This window comes from Mixophyes fleayi, chromosome 5 (assembly GCF_038048845.1).
Source record: "Mixophyes fleayi isolate aMixFle1 chromosome 5, aMixFle1.hap1, whole genome shotgun sequence".
Lineage (NCBI taxonomy): Eukaryota > Metazoa > Chordata > Amphibia > Anura > Limnodynastidae > Mixophyes > Mixophyes fleayi.
The window spans coordinates 50,365,726-50,382,886 of record NC_134406.1 but is presented as its reverse complement, the minus strand read 5'-3'; the positions used below and the strand labels follow the sequence as shown (position 1 = coordinate 50,382,886).

The following is a 17,161-nucleotide window of genomic DNA, read 5'->3' as shown; positions in this document are numbered from 1 at the left end:
CTCTGTTCTCGGACCCCTACTGTTCTCTCTTTACACCTCTTCCCTGGGCGAACTCATCAGCTCCTTTGGTCTCAAGTACCACCTTTATGCGGATGACACCCAACTCTACCTTTCCTCTCCTGATCTCTCTCCCTCCCTCCTCTCCAGGGTGTCCGCATGCCTCTCTGCCATCTCCTCCTGGATGTCCTCTAAATTTCTCAAACTTAATCTTGCGAAAACAGAACTAATTGTCTTTCCTCCCACTCATTCCCCCTGCCCTTCCGACCTCTCTATCACTGTACTCAACTCCTCTCTTTCCCCTGTTCCTCAACTTCACTGTCTCTGTGTCATCCTCGACTCCTCTCTCTCCTTTGCCCCTCACATTCTCTCTCTTGCAAAATCTTGCCGCTTCCAGCTGCGCAACATCGCACGCATTCAGCCCTTCCTCTCCCAAGATGCCACTAAAGCTCTTGTCCACTCTCTTATTATCTCCCGCTTAGACTACTGCAACCTCCTCCTTACTGGCCTCCCCCGCTATCATCTCGACCCCCTTCGCTCCGTACTGAATGCTGCAGCTCGGCTCATTTTCCTTTCTCGCCGCTCCTCCTCTGTCTCCCCCCTCTACCAATCCCTTCACTGGCTCCCCTTCCCCTACAGAATCGTGTTCAAGCTCCTTACACTTACCTTCAAGGCCCTCTCCAACTCCACTGCTCCCTACATCTCCATCCCCATATCCATTCATGCTCCATCCCACCCTCTGCGTTTGGCCAATGGACGTCGCCTCTCTTCCCCTTTGGTCACCTCCTCCCACGCTCGCATCCATCAGAACTTCACCCAACTTGTTCAGCGTCAAACGAGCCTTAAAAACCCACCTCTTCTTTATAGCCTTCCTGTCCCCCACTTAACTGCCCTCCTTCCAGTCTCCCACCTACCTCCCTCCTTGTCGCTCTCCTCTCCCCCCTCTCCGTCTTTGTCTCCGCTCTCCCCCTTTCCTCCTCCTACCCTTGCGTCTCTGTCCGTCCTACCCTCCCCTTAGATTGTACGCTCCTTCAAGCAGGGCCTCCTCTCCTCCTGTTCTCCACCACCTTAACTCTGCTCTCCAGCTCCTTGTCTCTTCCGTGAGGCTCTTCTACCCCTTGGGTCTCTTACCTTTCATCTAGCTGTACTTTGAGCTTCCGAGTTACTGTGCTTTTTGTTAACTGTTCCGTGATGTCTCACCCTGTACCGTGTTTTTGTCTGTCCCTGTACGGCGCTACGGATACCTAGTGGCGCCCTATAAATAAATATTGATAATAATATAATAATAATAATATATGAAACATAGTGTCTTCCAATGCTTTCACTGGGCTTATTAGGAACTCCTTAGTCCCAGAGTAGTCTAAAATATAAATCTCAAAAGTTCCATTACACTACAATCAGTGTTTCAATACCTTGTAGTCTGGACGGCCACCTCTGAGAGAGGTCTCTCTCTGCTGATTTTGGCATATTCCTTTGTAGATTGTATCTCTCCAGCTGAAAACTTTTATTATGTTTAGACACTGGATGCACAGTGTTTTTACAACCAGCAGTATTATTCACGGGTCAGCGGTGACCGTCTGGGGGCTGCTCTCTCCCGCACATGACATTCTTGTAGGTCAATTGGCTTCAGATATATACCTCCTGAGAGGCATATCTGCATCTGCATTCACATCGAACTGATTCGCAATTATGTGAACATGACATTACTGCACTGCACTTGCCCTGCCCTTCCCTCCCCTTGCCATCTCTTCTCTTACCATCTCTGCCCTTACCATCTCTCCCCTTACCATCTCTCCCCTTACCATCCCTTCTTTTACCATCCCTGCCTTTACCATTCCTCCCCTTACCATCCCTCCCCTTATCATCCCTCCCCTTACTGTCTCTCCCCTTACCATCCCTGCCCTTACCATCCTTCCCCTTACCATCCCTCCCCTTACCATCCCTCCCCTTATCATCCCTCCCCTTACCGTCTCTTCCCTTACCATCTCTGCCCTTACCATCCTTCCCCTTACCATCCCTCCCCTTACCATCCCTCCCCGTACCATCCCTCCCCTTACCGTCTCTCCCCTTACCGTCTCTCCCCTTACCATCTCTCCCCTTACCATCCCTCCCGTTACCATCCCTCCCCTTACCATCCCTCCCCTTACCATCCCTGCCCTTACCATCTCTCCCCTTACCGTCTCTCCCCTTACCGTCTCTCCCCTTACCATCCCTCCCCTTACCATCCCTCCCCTTACCAGCCCTCCCCTTATTGTCCCTCCCCTTACCATCCCAACCCTTACCATCCCTCCCCTTACCGTCTCTCCCCCCTACTGTCTCTCCCACCTACCGTGAGCCCCAATATCTTCATCCCTTCTATGGGTGTCAAGGAACATTTCAGAACATACAATGGTTTGGTTGAATGTGTCCTTAAATCCAATAACTTCTTGTCCCAAATTTATGTCACCATTTTAGAATTGTAAATGTAACACTTTTTTCCGTTGGTGTCAGCCATGTCTTTATTTCATATTAAGGGGGAAATTAATACATAATTTGTTAATTGACACCTGGAAACACATAGCATTTTGCTCCTTAATATTCTATGCAGTATTTGCTTTTCACCCAGAAGAAATATCATTTTTAAAAAAAATAAAATAAAAATCACGAAAGAGTAAGTTAAGTAGCCCCTGGTGAATTCAAATGACAGACAGAAACACAGGCATGCATTCAGACTATGCAACTACAACCCTCCTTTGAAATGAACCTTGACAGAGATGGAACATTCCTTTTCTAATTTTAAGTGACACAGTAATAACAATGTAATCCCCACTTCCTCTACCTCCCTTAAGTAAAGTGCAGTATACAAATAAATAGGGGCGTGCAGAAACAGGAGAACATCAGCTTCATTCTATGACAATAGAATGTTTCTGTACTTATTTACATCGATAGACCTTAAGAGGAGAATAACTGGGTCTATTTAACAAACTGCAGCAATAAGGCTGATTTTCTATTGCTGTTTGTCAGGCGATAGAAAATCACCTATCGCTGCCTTGATGTATTTGAAATCCTATATCCAGCGGAAATAGCTGGGCCTGGCCTAGTAATGTGGGGGCAAGACTGGAAGTATTCAGGTAGTTCATGAGTCTGGACAGTTTACAGTTTAGGGACATGGACTAATATGTCCTGATTTTCAAATCAAGAATGTAGGAGATATAAAATGTACCTGTAAATTGTTAGATAATTTCAAACTTTAGCATGTTGTGCAGAGACCGAAATTTTAGAGCACCTGCACTTTTAGGAGAAGCCTTATAATAAGAAGCTACTACACACTAGGAGGTGAAACAAAATAGTTTTAGGTTACTGCACAGGGCTGTCCAATTGACTGGGCCACCGAGAGGAATCTCCAGCCCAGATGTGGCTCATTTTCCCCTCTAGCCCAGCCTTGGCAATAGTCTTTGGGAAAAAAACTGCTGCTGTGCACACAGCCTAGAGGTTATGTGTTACTGCTGGACCATAGTACACTGTGCAGTCACTTTCCCCTGCATATAATCTAGCTCAGATGTTGACTTATGGATGGAGCCTGTGGTGGGAGCACCAGGCACTCTTACCATGATCCGCTACCCTCTCCTAACAGTGCCTCTACCAACTGGCATAATGTTGACTGGATGTGGCCCTCCACGGCTTTTCTGTGACTCCTTTCACTGTCAAAGACTATAAAGTATGAATTATTTTGTTCTATATTATTCAGCCTACAAGCAGATAGTTGTAACATATATGCAAAACTTTTATGTAAATATTTGGACTGCATTGTCTTGTCGGTTTCTCTAATCTTGTAAAGGCAGCGCACAGCTACCATGCCTCACCCTCAAATACTTTATATATTTTAATATATCTATCACTAATTCAAATCCTAATTCAAATTAAATGAAATTTACAGTTAAAATTGATTTGAAATTCTTCTCCCAATAACTAGTACAACCATGTGAGTTCCATGCTTGGCCCCCTTGTCTTCTGATATAAGCACACTCCTGCTGCCAGCACTCAGCCTGTTACACAGACCTAGCAACCTGATGAGTTTTGAATCTGACCGCCCCTCAGTCATTTGAAACTGATTGGCTGGCTATGGGCCACTCACCCAACCATCGTCAGTTGACCCTGACTGATTTCTGATCAAATTCAAAATAATAGCTTGGAGTATAGAGAACATCAAGATCATTTGTGACAGTGAGCGTCTCTTGTACCACAGGAGCCGTGAAGACGGCATCTTTCAGTTAAAATAATCATTTTGACTGATGATCTTTAATCAGAGAAAAAGCTTCAGTGAACTGGGTCTAGAAATTTACTTTTAGTAATAATATACTTAACTTTAATAATATGCAGTGATTGGTTGATCCATTAACAGGTACTTAGCCTTAATTTACTCAAAATGAGCGTTATTTCTTAGGTAACTCATCTCATTGTGAAATTTGATTTGATGAGTTACTTCCTATTGCCGAAAGGGATTTAAGAATATCCCATGCAAAGTCCTATCCAGAGTTATATAAACAGAAGTCTTATGCTGATTTTATAATCTTATGCTGCTGTTAATGTAACTCACTTGTGAACTGTTTGTTATAAGCTGATTTCCATTTAGCAAATGTTTAGGAGTGTATTTTACCCTTACACAATATTGAGCAAGTGTCAACTTTATTGTTAGAAAGTTATTTGCACTTTGATGATCCATTGTTAAGTAACATCTTGATCATTTGCTGCAGAAACCGGATGACAGCATTTCTGAGTGCAGCACGGTAGACCTGAGAAAGTCTGGGGAACTTATCGAGCAGCAACCAGACTCTAATGAAGAGTTTTTGGAGCCTGAGGAATGCTTTACAGAAGGTACAGTACAAAGACCTGATCCTCCATAGATAGTACCTGTCTTTAACCAGGGTTTGTACACACGCAGATGCAGTTTTTTACTTATTTTAAGCGCACGAAATCTGCATAAAAAATAAAATGCACTTGTTTATCATGACAAAATGCACGGTGGAACATCATGGGGGGCTCAATTCATTCTAATTTTGGGAACACAGCATGCTGCACCTGTGAGTTTTTTTCCCTTAATAATATTATTATTATATTGTATTATTATATTATATATTGTATTGGCTGGCAGATGAATGCAGGGAATTTTGTTTTGAAAATAGTTGCCTGCAAAAAAATGCCCATTGTTTATTGATGCTATTAAGGAAAGATGTGACCATGGCCTTACATAGTTACCAATGAGTAGTGTCCTGACTCATGTTATTGCTGGGCAGTGTTGTATATCAAATGTTTCATTCTGGAAATGCTGGCACTTAATAGGACTTAATGCTGTTTTATGATTTGTTAATATTGTCAATAAATGGTAGCTTGCACACCATGCAGAATAAGAGAGCATGATAATTGAATCCAGGATAAAAGATGAGTGGTCACTGCAAATAGTCAGTCTTAAAAAAAAAAAAACAAAAAAAAAACAGGGCCATTGTCAAACACAAATATTTGCAGAAAGACATTGTTACGCCTTATAATTTCACTGGAATTTATTGTCAGTTTGCAAAATATGTCCTTATCTATCAGATTATTTCTAATGAGAATGTTTAGATGAATTGAGTTGCTATTTTGATTATTCTGTTTAATATGTTTGTATAAAAATACTCAGTTAAATCTCAAATTTATTGGGAATCATTAAGGGATAAGACAGCATATTATTCATTGAAGCTATAATCAAAAGCACAGAAATTATATTTTTAAAATGTGAAACAATTCAAAAGCTATAGAATTGTATAGTGTTGTCTGCAGTGCCACCTGCTGTTTGTTAGAAGAACAAAAGAAGGACAATAGTACCATATACACTGTATAAAATAAGTCCAAAAGGTTGTGCGCGGCACATGTTAGTTTATTTTAATTGTATATATTGACTAATTGTTGTGTGTCTAAAACCCTACAGCACGGCTTTGTGAACCATTTCCAAATCTTGATGCACTAGAACAGGGGTAGGGAACCTGCGGCTCTCCAGGTGTTGTGAAACTACAAGTCCCAGCATGCTTTGCCAGTAGATAACCAGCAGATAGGTGGCAAGGCATGCTGGGATTTGTAGTTTCACAACACCTGGAGAGCCACAGGTTCCCTACCCCTGCACTAGAACCTTAATTTTCACAGTCATGTTCCACTATTTATGTCACGGCTGTACTCCAGCTTGACAATTGGGGCACCCTAAATTCGCTCAGTGGTTATAAATATCCCGTTGCCACCCTAAAATCCAAATGCTGCGTTTATTTTAGGTTAAAGTAGGAAAAACAGAATGGTCCTAACAAAATCTAAATGTACAAAAAGTGATGTACTTTGGTGCTAGTCTAAGTGGGAACCAAGGATCACATTAATGAGAGCAGATGATCATCATCATCATCACCATTTATTTATATAGCGCCACTGTTTCCGCAGCGCTGTACAGAGAACTCATTCACATCAGTCCCTGCTCCACTGGAGCTTACAGTCTAAATTCCCTAACATACACACACACAGACTAGTGTCAATTTAGATAGCAGCCAATTAACCTACCAGTATGTTTTTGGAGTGTGGGAGGAAACCGGAGCACCCGGAGGAAACCCACGCAAACACGGGGAGAACATGCAAACTCCACACAGATAAGGCCATGGTCGCGAATTGAACTCATGACCCCAGCCCTGTGAGGCAGAAGTGCTAACCACTTAGCCACCGTGCTGCCCTTAACTTGTATTTTTTGCTACTGTACAGGCGGACAAATGCCACGCACCTGTCTGAAATTAGTGTGGCTAATTGATGTACTATATTCTGCTCTAGACCTGTACAGCCCACAGCATGTATACAACAAAGTGGTACATTACAGCACAACATGCCTATCTTACGTAAAGTACAATGACACTTGACATGTACTGTGCAGTGTTATGCAGTGATGTTCAGATGATGCAGAGATCACTGACCTGTATGGAAATCGCATGGTCAGTGCACACTGGTACACGTGTCAGGCGTACACTGGACCTGGAGCTAGCTTGTAGTCTTTTTTGGTACGAATAGCACATGAAACGAATGTAAATGTGCACTGACAGTGTGCTTGCTTTCATTGTATTCGCTCACACTTCTTTCACCATGTGGTGAATGCAACTAAATGTCAGCGCACAGAAAAAAACATAAGATGTGTACCTATCATAAGTCCTGTTTAGTTCTTTGTAAGGACACAAAACAATAGTACATGTATTGTAAACTATTCTAGTGACACCAAGAATAACATTTCCATAGGTTTAGCAGCGTCCTGTATCACCACTATACTGGTGTTATCACTGTAATGATCCTGGGTGATGACAAGTGCAAGCTTTCAAAAAGCTTTTCATATATTAGTACATATCTGAACCATACTTGCCAACTCTCCCGGAATGTCCGGTAGACTGCCGCATTTCGCGTGAGTCTCCCGGGAGAGTGTGGCAATCTCCCTGATCTGCTCACTTCCTAGTGAAGTGGGCAGAGTTCGGTTCAAATGCCGCGATTCACCGGGAATCGTGGCGTTTGGCCCCGCCCCCGCTGTAAAATGACGCAATTTGCATCATTACGTCATGGGGGCGGGACTAAATGACGCGGTTTTTCGAGGGCCACCTACACGCCCACCTACCCCTGGCAGCTCCCGGAATAAAAATATCAAGTGTTGGCAAGTATGATCTGAACATGAGTTCTTAACAAATAATAGGCCTTGCAGTTGATTTCGTTGTTACTGCTACTGATTAGAATTGGACAAAAATACACAAAGCAAGAGGGGACGTTTATGAAAAGTGGTGCAAAGGAAAAAGGTTGTGTTGCCCGTAGCAGCTATGCAGCAGTTTTTTTTTCTAAACTGCTCTAGAAAGATGAGATCTGATTGGTAGATATGAGCCATGTGGTTATGATTGGTTGATAACAACTATGGATACTACCTTTTACCCAAACATGCCAACTCTTGCAATTTGTTTTCTGGGAGGTCCAGGGAGCGGGGTTCAAAGAATCATGTCATTGTCCCCGTCCCCTAAACTGTCATAGCCATTTTTTGACCAATAACAGCAGAGGGCGGGACCACAATGACTAGTTAATTGCGTCACTAAGCCGCGTCCCTTCAATTTATTTTACCGAACTGGCAAGTATCCGGGAGGTTGCCCCGCTCTCCCATATATTCAGGAGTCTCCCGGACATTCTGGGAGACCTTTTAGCTCTGCAGTGCTTTTCACAAATGTTCCCCACAGTTCATGTCCTGTCACACAGACATCCTAAGGCAGTTGTATATGGATATAATAGGAGTGTAATTGCAACACACCTAACAGTCTCAGTTATTTAGGTGTTTACAGTAACTACAGTATGTTGACCTTGTGGTGACATTTCCCCATTACTTAACTAGTTCCCCTCCTTCTTTTAACACAAAAAGCATCAGGTTCATTATAAATTAGGTTGATAGTGGTTTGGCGCCACACTTCCATTTTAGGTTGTGCAGTAATAAGATAATTTGCTGCAGTTTAAATGCCAGTAATGGAAATACATGCCTCATAGACTAATGCAATTTTCTTTGACTTGCTCAATGATATTTGATGCATGACTTGAAAAGCTCTTAAGGGAGAAAACACTTCAGTTCAGTGTTACAGCAGGGCCAGACATAGGCCATCTCCTGCCTTGGCTGCTTCTGAAGTAACATTTACTTAGTCGTTTTACCTGTCGCAAACATTCTTAATGTTATTCTCTCAAGAATATTAAATGAACAGCTGTGCAGCAGATTTTTGGATAAAAGGCAAGTTGAGGTATTAATCCCACTGAACCAAACAAAATTAAAATGTTATAGCTTCCACTACTCTACCTTGATAGGCTGCATTACCATGACAGCTGGCTCAGCCCACAAAATAGCTGGGCCCACCAAGTATAGGTGAAAGGTATCATTTAGGGGGGTATTCAATTGCTAGCGATTTTTTTTTTTCCCGCCGCGTAAAAAAACAAAAACTTGCGCGGGTTTTTGACGGCAATAGCAACCGTTTTGAGTTAGCGCAGCGGGAAAACTCGTACAATTCAATTGAAAAATAATTAAAAATTGTGTTTGCGAGACTTTAGGGGAGTTTTAACGCGGTCATGTATAACATGAAAAAAAGGTTTTGCATACATTTCCATATATTAGATTGGATTACACATTAATAATGTCTACAGTACAGTACTTTCTTTAGCATATTTTTTAATTAAACTATTTTTTACCATACAATCATCTATACCATGTCAAAACACATTACTGCATTCATATTTGTACCAAAAACATACATAAATATAATTCATTAGTGATTTTATTTTTTATTTTTTATGTTTATTTTATTTCATTAATTTTTCCCAAGAAAATCAACTTACACAAGTTAGGCATTAGTGATAAACATAAGTTTAACTTTTTTTTCCACATTATTACATGATTTCAAATAGTTTTTCAGAGGTTTTTTATTTTCAACACACCCCAAAGAGGTGCGAGATAAAACAGCATATTTTCCTGTTTAACCCGCCACGTTAAAAAACAATTGAATAGCTTTTAACGCGGGTGCCTCTCACACACCCTATACTTTAATAGACCTTCTACTGGAGCGTGAGAGGACCGTTTCATGAAAAAAAACATAGTGTTAAAAATGGAATTAAATTGCGAGTAAAGTTAACCCGCTCGAAAATGAAAAAAACAGTGTTAAAATGACTTAACACAGTCAAAAAAAAAACCTTGCTAACAATTGAATACCCCCATTATGTAATAGAATATCTTATTGGTTACTTTCTTTTCTTTATGAGCATGCAACTGTGCAATCCTTAGGGGCATATTCAATTGTTAGCGTTAACGCTCGAAAAATCTTACCGTTAATACGGTAATTACTCGCAGAATTTCAGCTCGCCGCTCCCCGAGCGGCGAGCTGAAATTCCGTGAGTAAACTACCGTATTAACGGTTTTAGCGCACAATATTATCGTATAAACGGTAATATTTTTTGAGCGCTCGTTTTTCAGCGTTAACGCTGACAATTGAATACCCCCCTTAAAATTATATAATGGTGTGTGTAACGATGCCCTTTTAGGTGTCTTGTTATGTATAGCAACTGAAATGCAGCAATATGGGCCTGATTTATTAAGGAAAGTAAAGCAAAAAAAATAAGTAACTTTGCTCTTTGGCAAAACCATGTTGCATTGGAGGGGGAGGTAAATTTAAAATGAGATGGCAGATTAATAGTTGGGGTAGGCAATGTCCTAGATCAACTTTAAATTTCAGTGTAAACAGTATTTGTGTGCTACATGAAAAAGCAGCCAGTATTTTCCTTATGTGCAAAATAATAAACTAATTTGCACCCTTGCATTGTAATATGGTTTGTTCAGGAGAAAACTTATTCCTTTTTTTTTGTCTTACTTTCCTTAATGAATCAGGCACTATATATCTTGATATATACAGTATCTCTAACAAATTTTATGATAATTTGACCACTAGAGGGTGCTCTTCCATTGGAATCCATGGCTTATATATTACATTAGGTGCAAGTATGCAACTAAATAAAGTGAAAATAAAATTGATGATGTATTATAAGTAATAATGCCATCCATACTATAAATAATTATGTATATTAGAAGTCAATTTGAATTTCCCTCTCCAGTATAAAAGCATGCAGCTGTATGCCTTTATATGTTTAAGCAACACCACAATGAATTATAATATCTTTATGATTTATAGTAGGTGTGCATTATCCCATATATAAATAAAAAATAATAATAATAAAAAAACATCTATTGAGGTGTAGACTCAATATCTGCCCTTCTGCAGCTTTTCCCTAGCAAAACCCCTGCTAAATATGTAATGAAATGTGGTGGATCCAGAGCCGGCACTGGAATCCCCCGCGCCCCTAGTCTGAGTTTACACATGCACAGTTAAACCACTTTGGGGCTTCACTGCAAATGCACCACTCCCTCTAACAACTGTGTGTATTCTGATCCCTGCTCTAAAGAGGGATTCAAAAAATGGGGGCATGCTGTCCGTGCCGAAAAGTAGATTTTTTCGGTGCTGATGGCCTGCCGTGTCTACTGGGCTTACCGTGTTTCACGGGCCCTGGGTAGATCCTCATATCATCAGCAGTGACTATACATGTTCCACTCCTCTAGTTCCCAGTTTAAACCACAACAATAACTTTTCTCTTAATATTCTAAAAAAATAAATCACTTGCTATATGGCTATGAGATTTTTTTGCATTTATAGCTATAATAAAATCCAAACGATTGGTAGATGTTAATTGGTACATTTAATCGTTGCTTTTGTAGATGCAAACTTCCGGGACCACTCAGGTAATATATATATTTTTTTAAGTGGTTTGAAATAAAATAACTCTTTGGAGCTTAACTTTTCCAAAAGTAACCAAACAGCTACACTATCCTAATTCTACTTTTTTGACATTAACTCTGTGCATAAGCCTATTTAATAGTGGCATTAAAGCTAATGCACAAAAGCTGGTATTTTTGCACATTGCTCTCATCGTTTCAGTTTATTTTGAATGACTCAAATGCTTATTTTCAAAAGAAAATGTCAAACCTATTTAATTTATTAAGGAGAGGCAGAAAGGTGAAATCTTGTAATGCTGTTGACTCTGTAGTCTATACAAGTCACCAGGAATAGTGATATAAAACTTTGACCAATAGTACACTGGTGCCTTCAAAGTAATATAAAGTTGTTAGAATAAGACACTCATCACCTAATGAATTAATTAAAAAAAATCAATATGAGAAATGATTATTCCTGCAAAAGCATTGTGCAAAAATATCATGTGTTACATTCACAATGAAGCATTTAGCACTGAAATTATAATTTTTCTTCACCCTAGAAAAAGCACTGAACTATATGCATGTGCTGTCTGTAATAGGCTTATACTTAGCAGAATGACCTTTAATGTAACAAGCAGTCCATACTGTTGTCTATTTATATGCTTTGTACTGAGTTTCAGCCAGGTACCTTTAATCACTGTCAAGAGGACAGTTTGCCCCTTAAAGAGGCCTTCTAGTAAAAAAAAGAGTGGTGGTTTATTACAGTTAGAAATACATTAAAACAAAGATTATATTACAAAATAAGACGCTTATTGAAGCTTGAGCTCCGTGACTCTGATCACAGAGTGCATATGCGTCCTCACAGTGCATGGGGGTAGGTACTTTGGGCCCTTCCAAAAAATAAAAGGGTCCCGTTCCTGCCCAGTCCCCAGAGCCATGACTCCTTTTTACAAAGTAATATCTATAAAGGATATGTTGTGCCACTTCTGTAATGTGTACAATGTCTGGAGAGCACATTTCTCAGTTTCACATTTTGAAGACTTTACAGTCAACGTTTTGACCACTGGACATTAAGAGCCTGACATATGGCTGAAACAAGATCTGACCTATTGACACTCTTTTGCCCTTTAAGCTCTTCAGTATATGATAATTTAAAACAACTCCATACAGACAAATATTAAAATATATTGTATAATTTATGGAGAACATAGAATACTTGGCAGAATTTTGAGTCACTATTTTGGCCATTAGGCATTTGGTGCGTGACTCAGGCTATTTTTTTTTCTTGATCTTTCCTGGTTCACTTCCTACCTATCCAACTATTCCTTCAGTGTTTCTGACACATCATCCCCTCCACTTATATTATCTATTGGGGTCACAAAGGCTCTGTTCTTGGCCCTCTGATTTTCTTAATGTATACCTCTTCTCTTGGTGATCTAATTTGCTTATTCTACCTCCAGTAGCTTCTCTATGCTATTGACACTCAAATTTCTCCTTCCCTGAACTTTTGCTTTCTCTACTGTCTATAAGCTATTTCCACATGTATGTTCTAATGCTACATAAAGCTAAACATGTCCAAAACAGATTGTCTCATCTTCCTTCGTTCCAGAATCACCACCACCCGTCAAATCTCCCTCACACCAAACAACATCACAATTTCGTCAGTCACCCAAGTCCCTTGCTGTGGCGTCACTATCTACTTTACTCCTTATATCCAGCCTCTCTTGCAGTCCTATTGTTTCCACCATTGAAATATTACTAGAATATAACCATTTCTTACCCAAAATGCAGCCCAAACCCTTATTCATTCTCTCATGATCTCCCTCCTTGACTACTGCAACCTCCTTCTATATGGCATTTCCCTCAACTATCCATTGTTGCTTCAATCCATCCTAAAATGCTGCTGCAATGCTGATCTTCATCTCCTGCTCCTCTCCATCACGCTGCTCTGCAGCTCCCTATATTGGTTTGCCGTATCCTCCACAATCCAATTCAAATGACTGACCTTCACCAACAAAGCCTCAACAGTAACCCACCATTCATACATCTCTATCCTCATCTCAAAATAGTCTCCCTCATGCCCTCTTAGATCTGCCTCTGACCCGCCTGTGGAATTCCCAACCATTCCCGAATCTCCCCCAAATCTTTCAAATCTTTAAACACTCTCTGAAAACCCACCTCTTTACTAGAGCCTACCCTACTCCCACCTATACTGGTCATATTGGTACACCCTGGTCGTTGTCACAGTCTCCAATCTGAGTCACCTTAGCTCCTTCTGTCTCATGTCTGCTATTCCACTAGATTGTAAGCTCTGCCACAGGCTGGGTCCTCCCTGCCCTTTGTTTCCACAGCTGAATTTATTTTGTCTATTTTGGATGTCCATGTTTTATGTGTGCTATGTTATCCCCTTTATCTGGCTATGCAGAGCACTGTGGTGCCTTACAATTCAATGACAATCATAATAATTGCTACCCCTAAAAATACATAACAAACTATCAAAAATGTAACACATTATTATGTGTATACCAAATAGCAAATGTTATTTGTACAGAGAAAATATCAGTCACCATAATTTTTCTGACATGTCCTGACAACATCACTCAGACAATGAATGTGTCATTTATCATCCAATTCATGACACCTCCTGCTGGATTTAATTGATTTTTCGTGTAGTTAAACAAATACCTATTTGTATTTTGTAACTTAAATAAATCGATTTTGTGTATTTCACAAATAAATCATGTTTAACTGCTCCTTATGTTATTAGCAGTCTCCTTAAGACCAACAGGCCAATCCTGCTGAGATTGGACTATAATTCAGTTTGGCCACATACATAAATGGCTACATCCGATATTCTGGATCAGCTTTAGCTTCACTAAAGACTGCAGTGTGGACTGAAGATGAACACAAACTCTTACTAACAGGGTCATCTTCTGATCGAATGTTCAAGAGTATCATTATTGGGGATCATGGTCATTTTTTAGGCGAAACGCGCTGTGGTATCGGGAACTATTGTGGTGTGTCTGGGCACTTTTTCTCTTTTTTAATGGCAAAATTGACAAAATTGAAGGCGGAATATGTGTTCACTTTATTCTGCTGTGACATCAGAATAAATCAATTTGCATTACAAATGCAAATGAATGAATATTGGAATGGGATAAAATCTGGATTGCTACCTTAAAGTTGTTATGTCTACTTGTTTGCCACTTAAAAGCAAAATGTCAGAGTAATGCTAATGCGGAATCATAGACCATTGCTATCATATTTGACTCTACTATGACGTGTTTTGAAAATCTTTATGACGCAGTAGAAGAATCACTTGACCTAAAGAAATTGTATCTCTCTATGGCGGGCCTTATTCAGCCCAAATGCATATTTTTCACGGCCCCAGATTACTATGAGAAAACAAGCAGAATGCAGCCCGTGTTTTATTTTACTCAGTTAAATGACTTAAAAGTTCACTGAATATGACAGAACAGTTTGCGCCTGAGTTCAGTCAGCCTTCCCCATCAGTGACACGTGCCTGCACCGATTCCGCTGGGTTCCATACACCCACGCTATATGATGTTGCATGAAGTCAGGACAGTAGGCTTTCATAGTTCAAGCAAACTGCTTGGTACTTGGAAATCTGTTTGTGCTCAAAATATTATTATTTGTTTGCTAAGTTCGTGTCCAAGTACATTTATATGACAGTTTGTCGATTGTTTATCAAATGTATTATCTGCTTGTGTTGACAATGTTTATTTATTTCTTATTAATTGTTTTGCGGCCCACACAGTCTTAGACTTTTATTATTTGGCCCAGCTGGGGTTTTGAGTTTGACATGCCTGCTGTATGGTATGGCCATGGGATTAAGTTTTTTCTTAATAAAATGAATCTAATATCAGGATATTTAATGTAGGTTAAGGGAACACATTTTACAATTTACTTTAAATGTACTGCCTAAATATGGTCCGACAACAGGTTTGAACCTAACTGCTGGTTAATGACTGATAACCAGCACTGAGAGTCAATTCTTAACTTACTACTCAAACTTCAGTTCTTCTCATTGATAGTTGCAGAGCCTTCTGAAAGCCACCACTTAATTCTGTATGCTGCTGCCTTGTGTGATTAGGTTTCTCTGCTATTTAAAATCTGCTTATGTGTACAGAATACGAGCAGGTACTATGGCAAGTTAATAATATTTTTATATTAAAGCAGCAATTCCACATAGTTTTTTTTTCTTTAAATAGCATGTTAAGTACCTTTTAAGCATGCATCTGAGAGTAATTTTTGTTAGCTGTCCTCCTACAAATCATTGCCTCCTTTTTTTAAAAGCTCTCAGAAGGGGAGACCAATATGGCTGGCAGTCACATACACACACACACTCAGAGCTCTCATATGTCACGTGAAGGCAGAGAAGGAGGGTAGATTCTATAGTGCACAGTGCAGACAGAGCTCAGAGGGCTGTTCTAACGCCCCTCTGCTCACTACATCATGTGTCATGTGACTGTGGTTGCTTTGGTAGTGACATGTCACTGTGGAAACTCATCAGAATTCTAAATCATTCACAGCAGCCTGAAGAAACAAAAATGGTCATTACAAAGCATTTTCTTGAAGCCTGCCCCATTTATGCTAAAAATGCACACCTTGATCTTTTCATGGGATTGTTGCTTTAGTATTAAATTATTTTCATGCAACCATTGTGTTTTTATTTGTTGTCACTAAAAAAAGTAAACATTTCCAAACGGTTCTGTTAAACTATGGCAAGAAGATAAATTATATATATATTTATTACGTTGACCCTAAGTTTATTTTAAGCAATATATTTGATTTACCTTTAAAAAAAAAACAAACCCAGAACAAAGTATTGAATATCTGTAATTGAAATAAGAGAATTCCTTTGGTAAGGGGTGTATCATTTAAATTGTTGAAACCGCTAACAGTTTTGTAGAACTTTATTGATAGGATGAAGTCCTTTCTCTCACCAAGCTGCAGAGTACAGAAAAACAACATACAGCCAATTATTTTGCAGACTACTACAATACATTCATAAACTACTTATTTATTTGTCGTTTCCCCCCTGAAATTATATGATTATATTACCTCTATGGAGATGGGAACAGAGGAGCCTCTCACTGTATTGGTTCGGTAATGCATTAATTTCTAAAAGAAATAAATATAAATATTTGTCGTTTTTGGAAAGGAGACAGGAATAAAGAATCATGATTTCTGAAAAATTTATTTTTCACACATTTAAAGTATTAAGACAGTGATGGCTAACCTGTGACACTCCAGGGGGTAAATGTATCAAGCTGAGAGTTTTCCGGCGGGTTTCAAAAACCAATCAGATTGTAGCTATCATTTATTTAGTACATTCTACAAAATGACAGATAGAATCTGATTGGTTGCTATAGGCAACATCTCCACTTTTCAAACCCGCCGGAAAACTCTCAGCTTGATACATTTACCCCCAGGTGTTGTGAAACTACAAGCCCCAGCATGCTTTGCCAGCTATCAGCTAGTTATCTACTGGCAAAGCTTGCTGGGGCTTGTAGTTTCACAACACCTGGAGTGTCACAGGTTAGCCATCACTGCTTTAAGAGTTTAAATCTGCCATAAAAGTCTCTTATGAGACAGGTATTTACTTTTAGCTCTTTGGGGAAATTCAGTTGTCCGTTATGTGCCTCTGGAATGGTCACGGGGGCACCCTGCAACCATGTAACATCACAGATTTCTCCTCGTACCCCATAGAGGTGTGCAGGAAAATCTACGTTGTACCGTAGTATCCGTAAATGTGCGCACAATTGAATACCCCTCTTAGGGACATATTCAGTTGGCTGCGTTACTGTCAAAAGTAACACGGCCTGCACACTTTTACTGATATTA

General features: G+C 39.9%; 1 protein-coding gene across 2 annotated transcripts in view; it reads left to right on the top strand.

The window, feature by feature from the left end:
- Nucleotides 1-17,161, top strand: part of LOC142158305 (sodium channel protein type 5 subunit alpha-like) — a 289,400-nt gene that overhangs the window by 212,268 nt on the left and 59,971 nt on the right. For both annotated transcript variants that reach the window (XM_075212169.1, XM_075212168.1), the window contains one exon: nucleotides 4,731-4,851. In XM_075212169.1, the coding sequence (XP_075068270.1) occupies nucleotides 4,731-4,851 (121 nt within the window). The remainder of the gene's footprint in view (nucleotides 1-4,730; nucleotides 4,852-17,161) is intronic.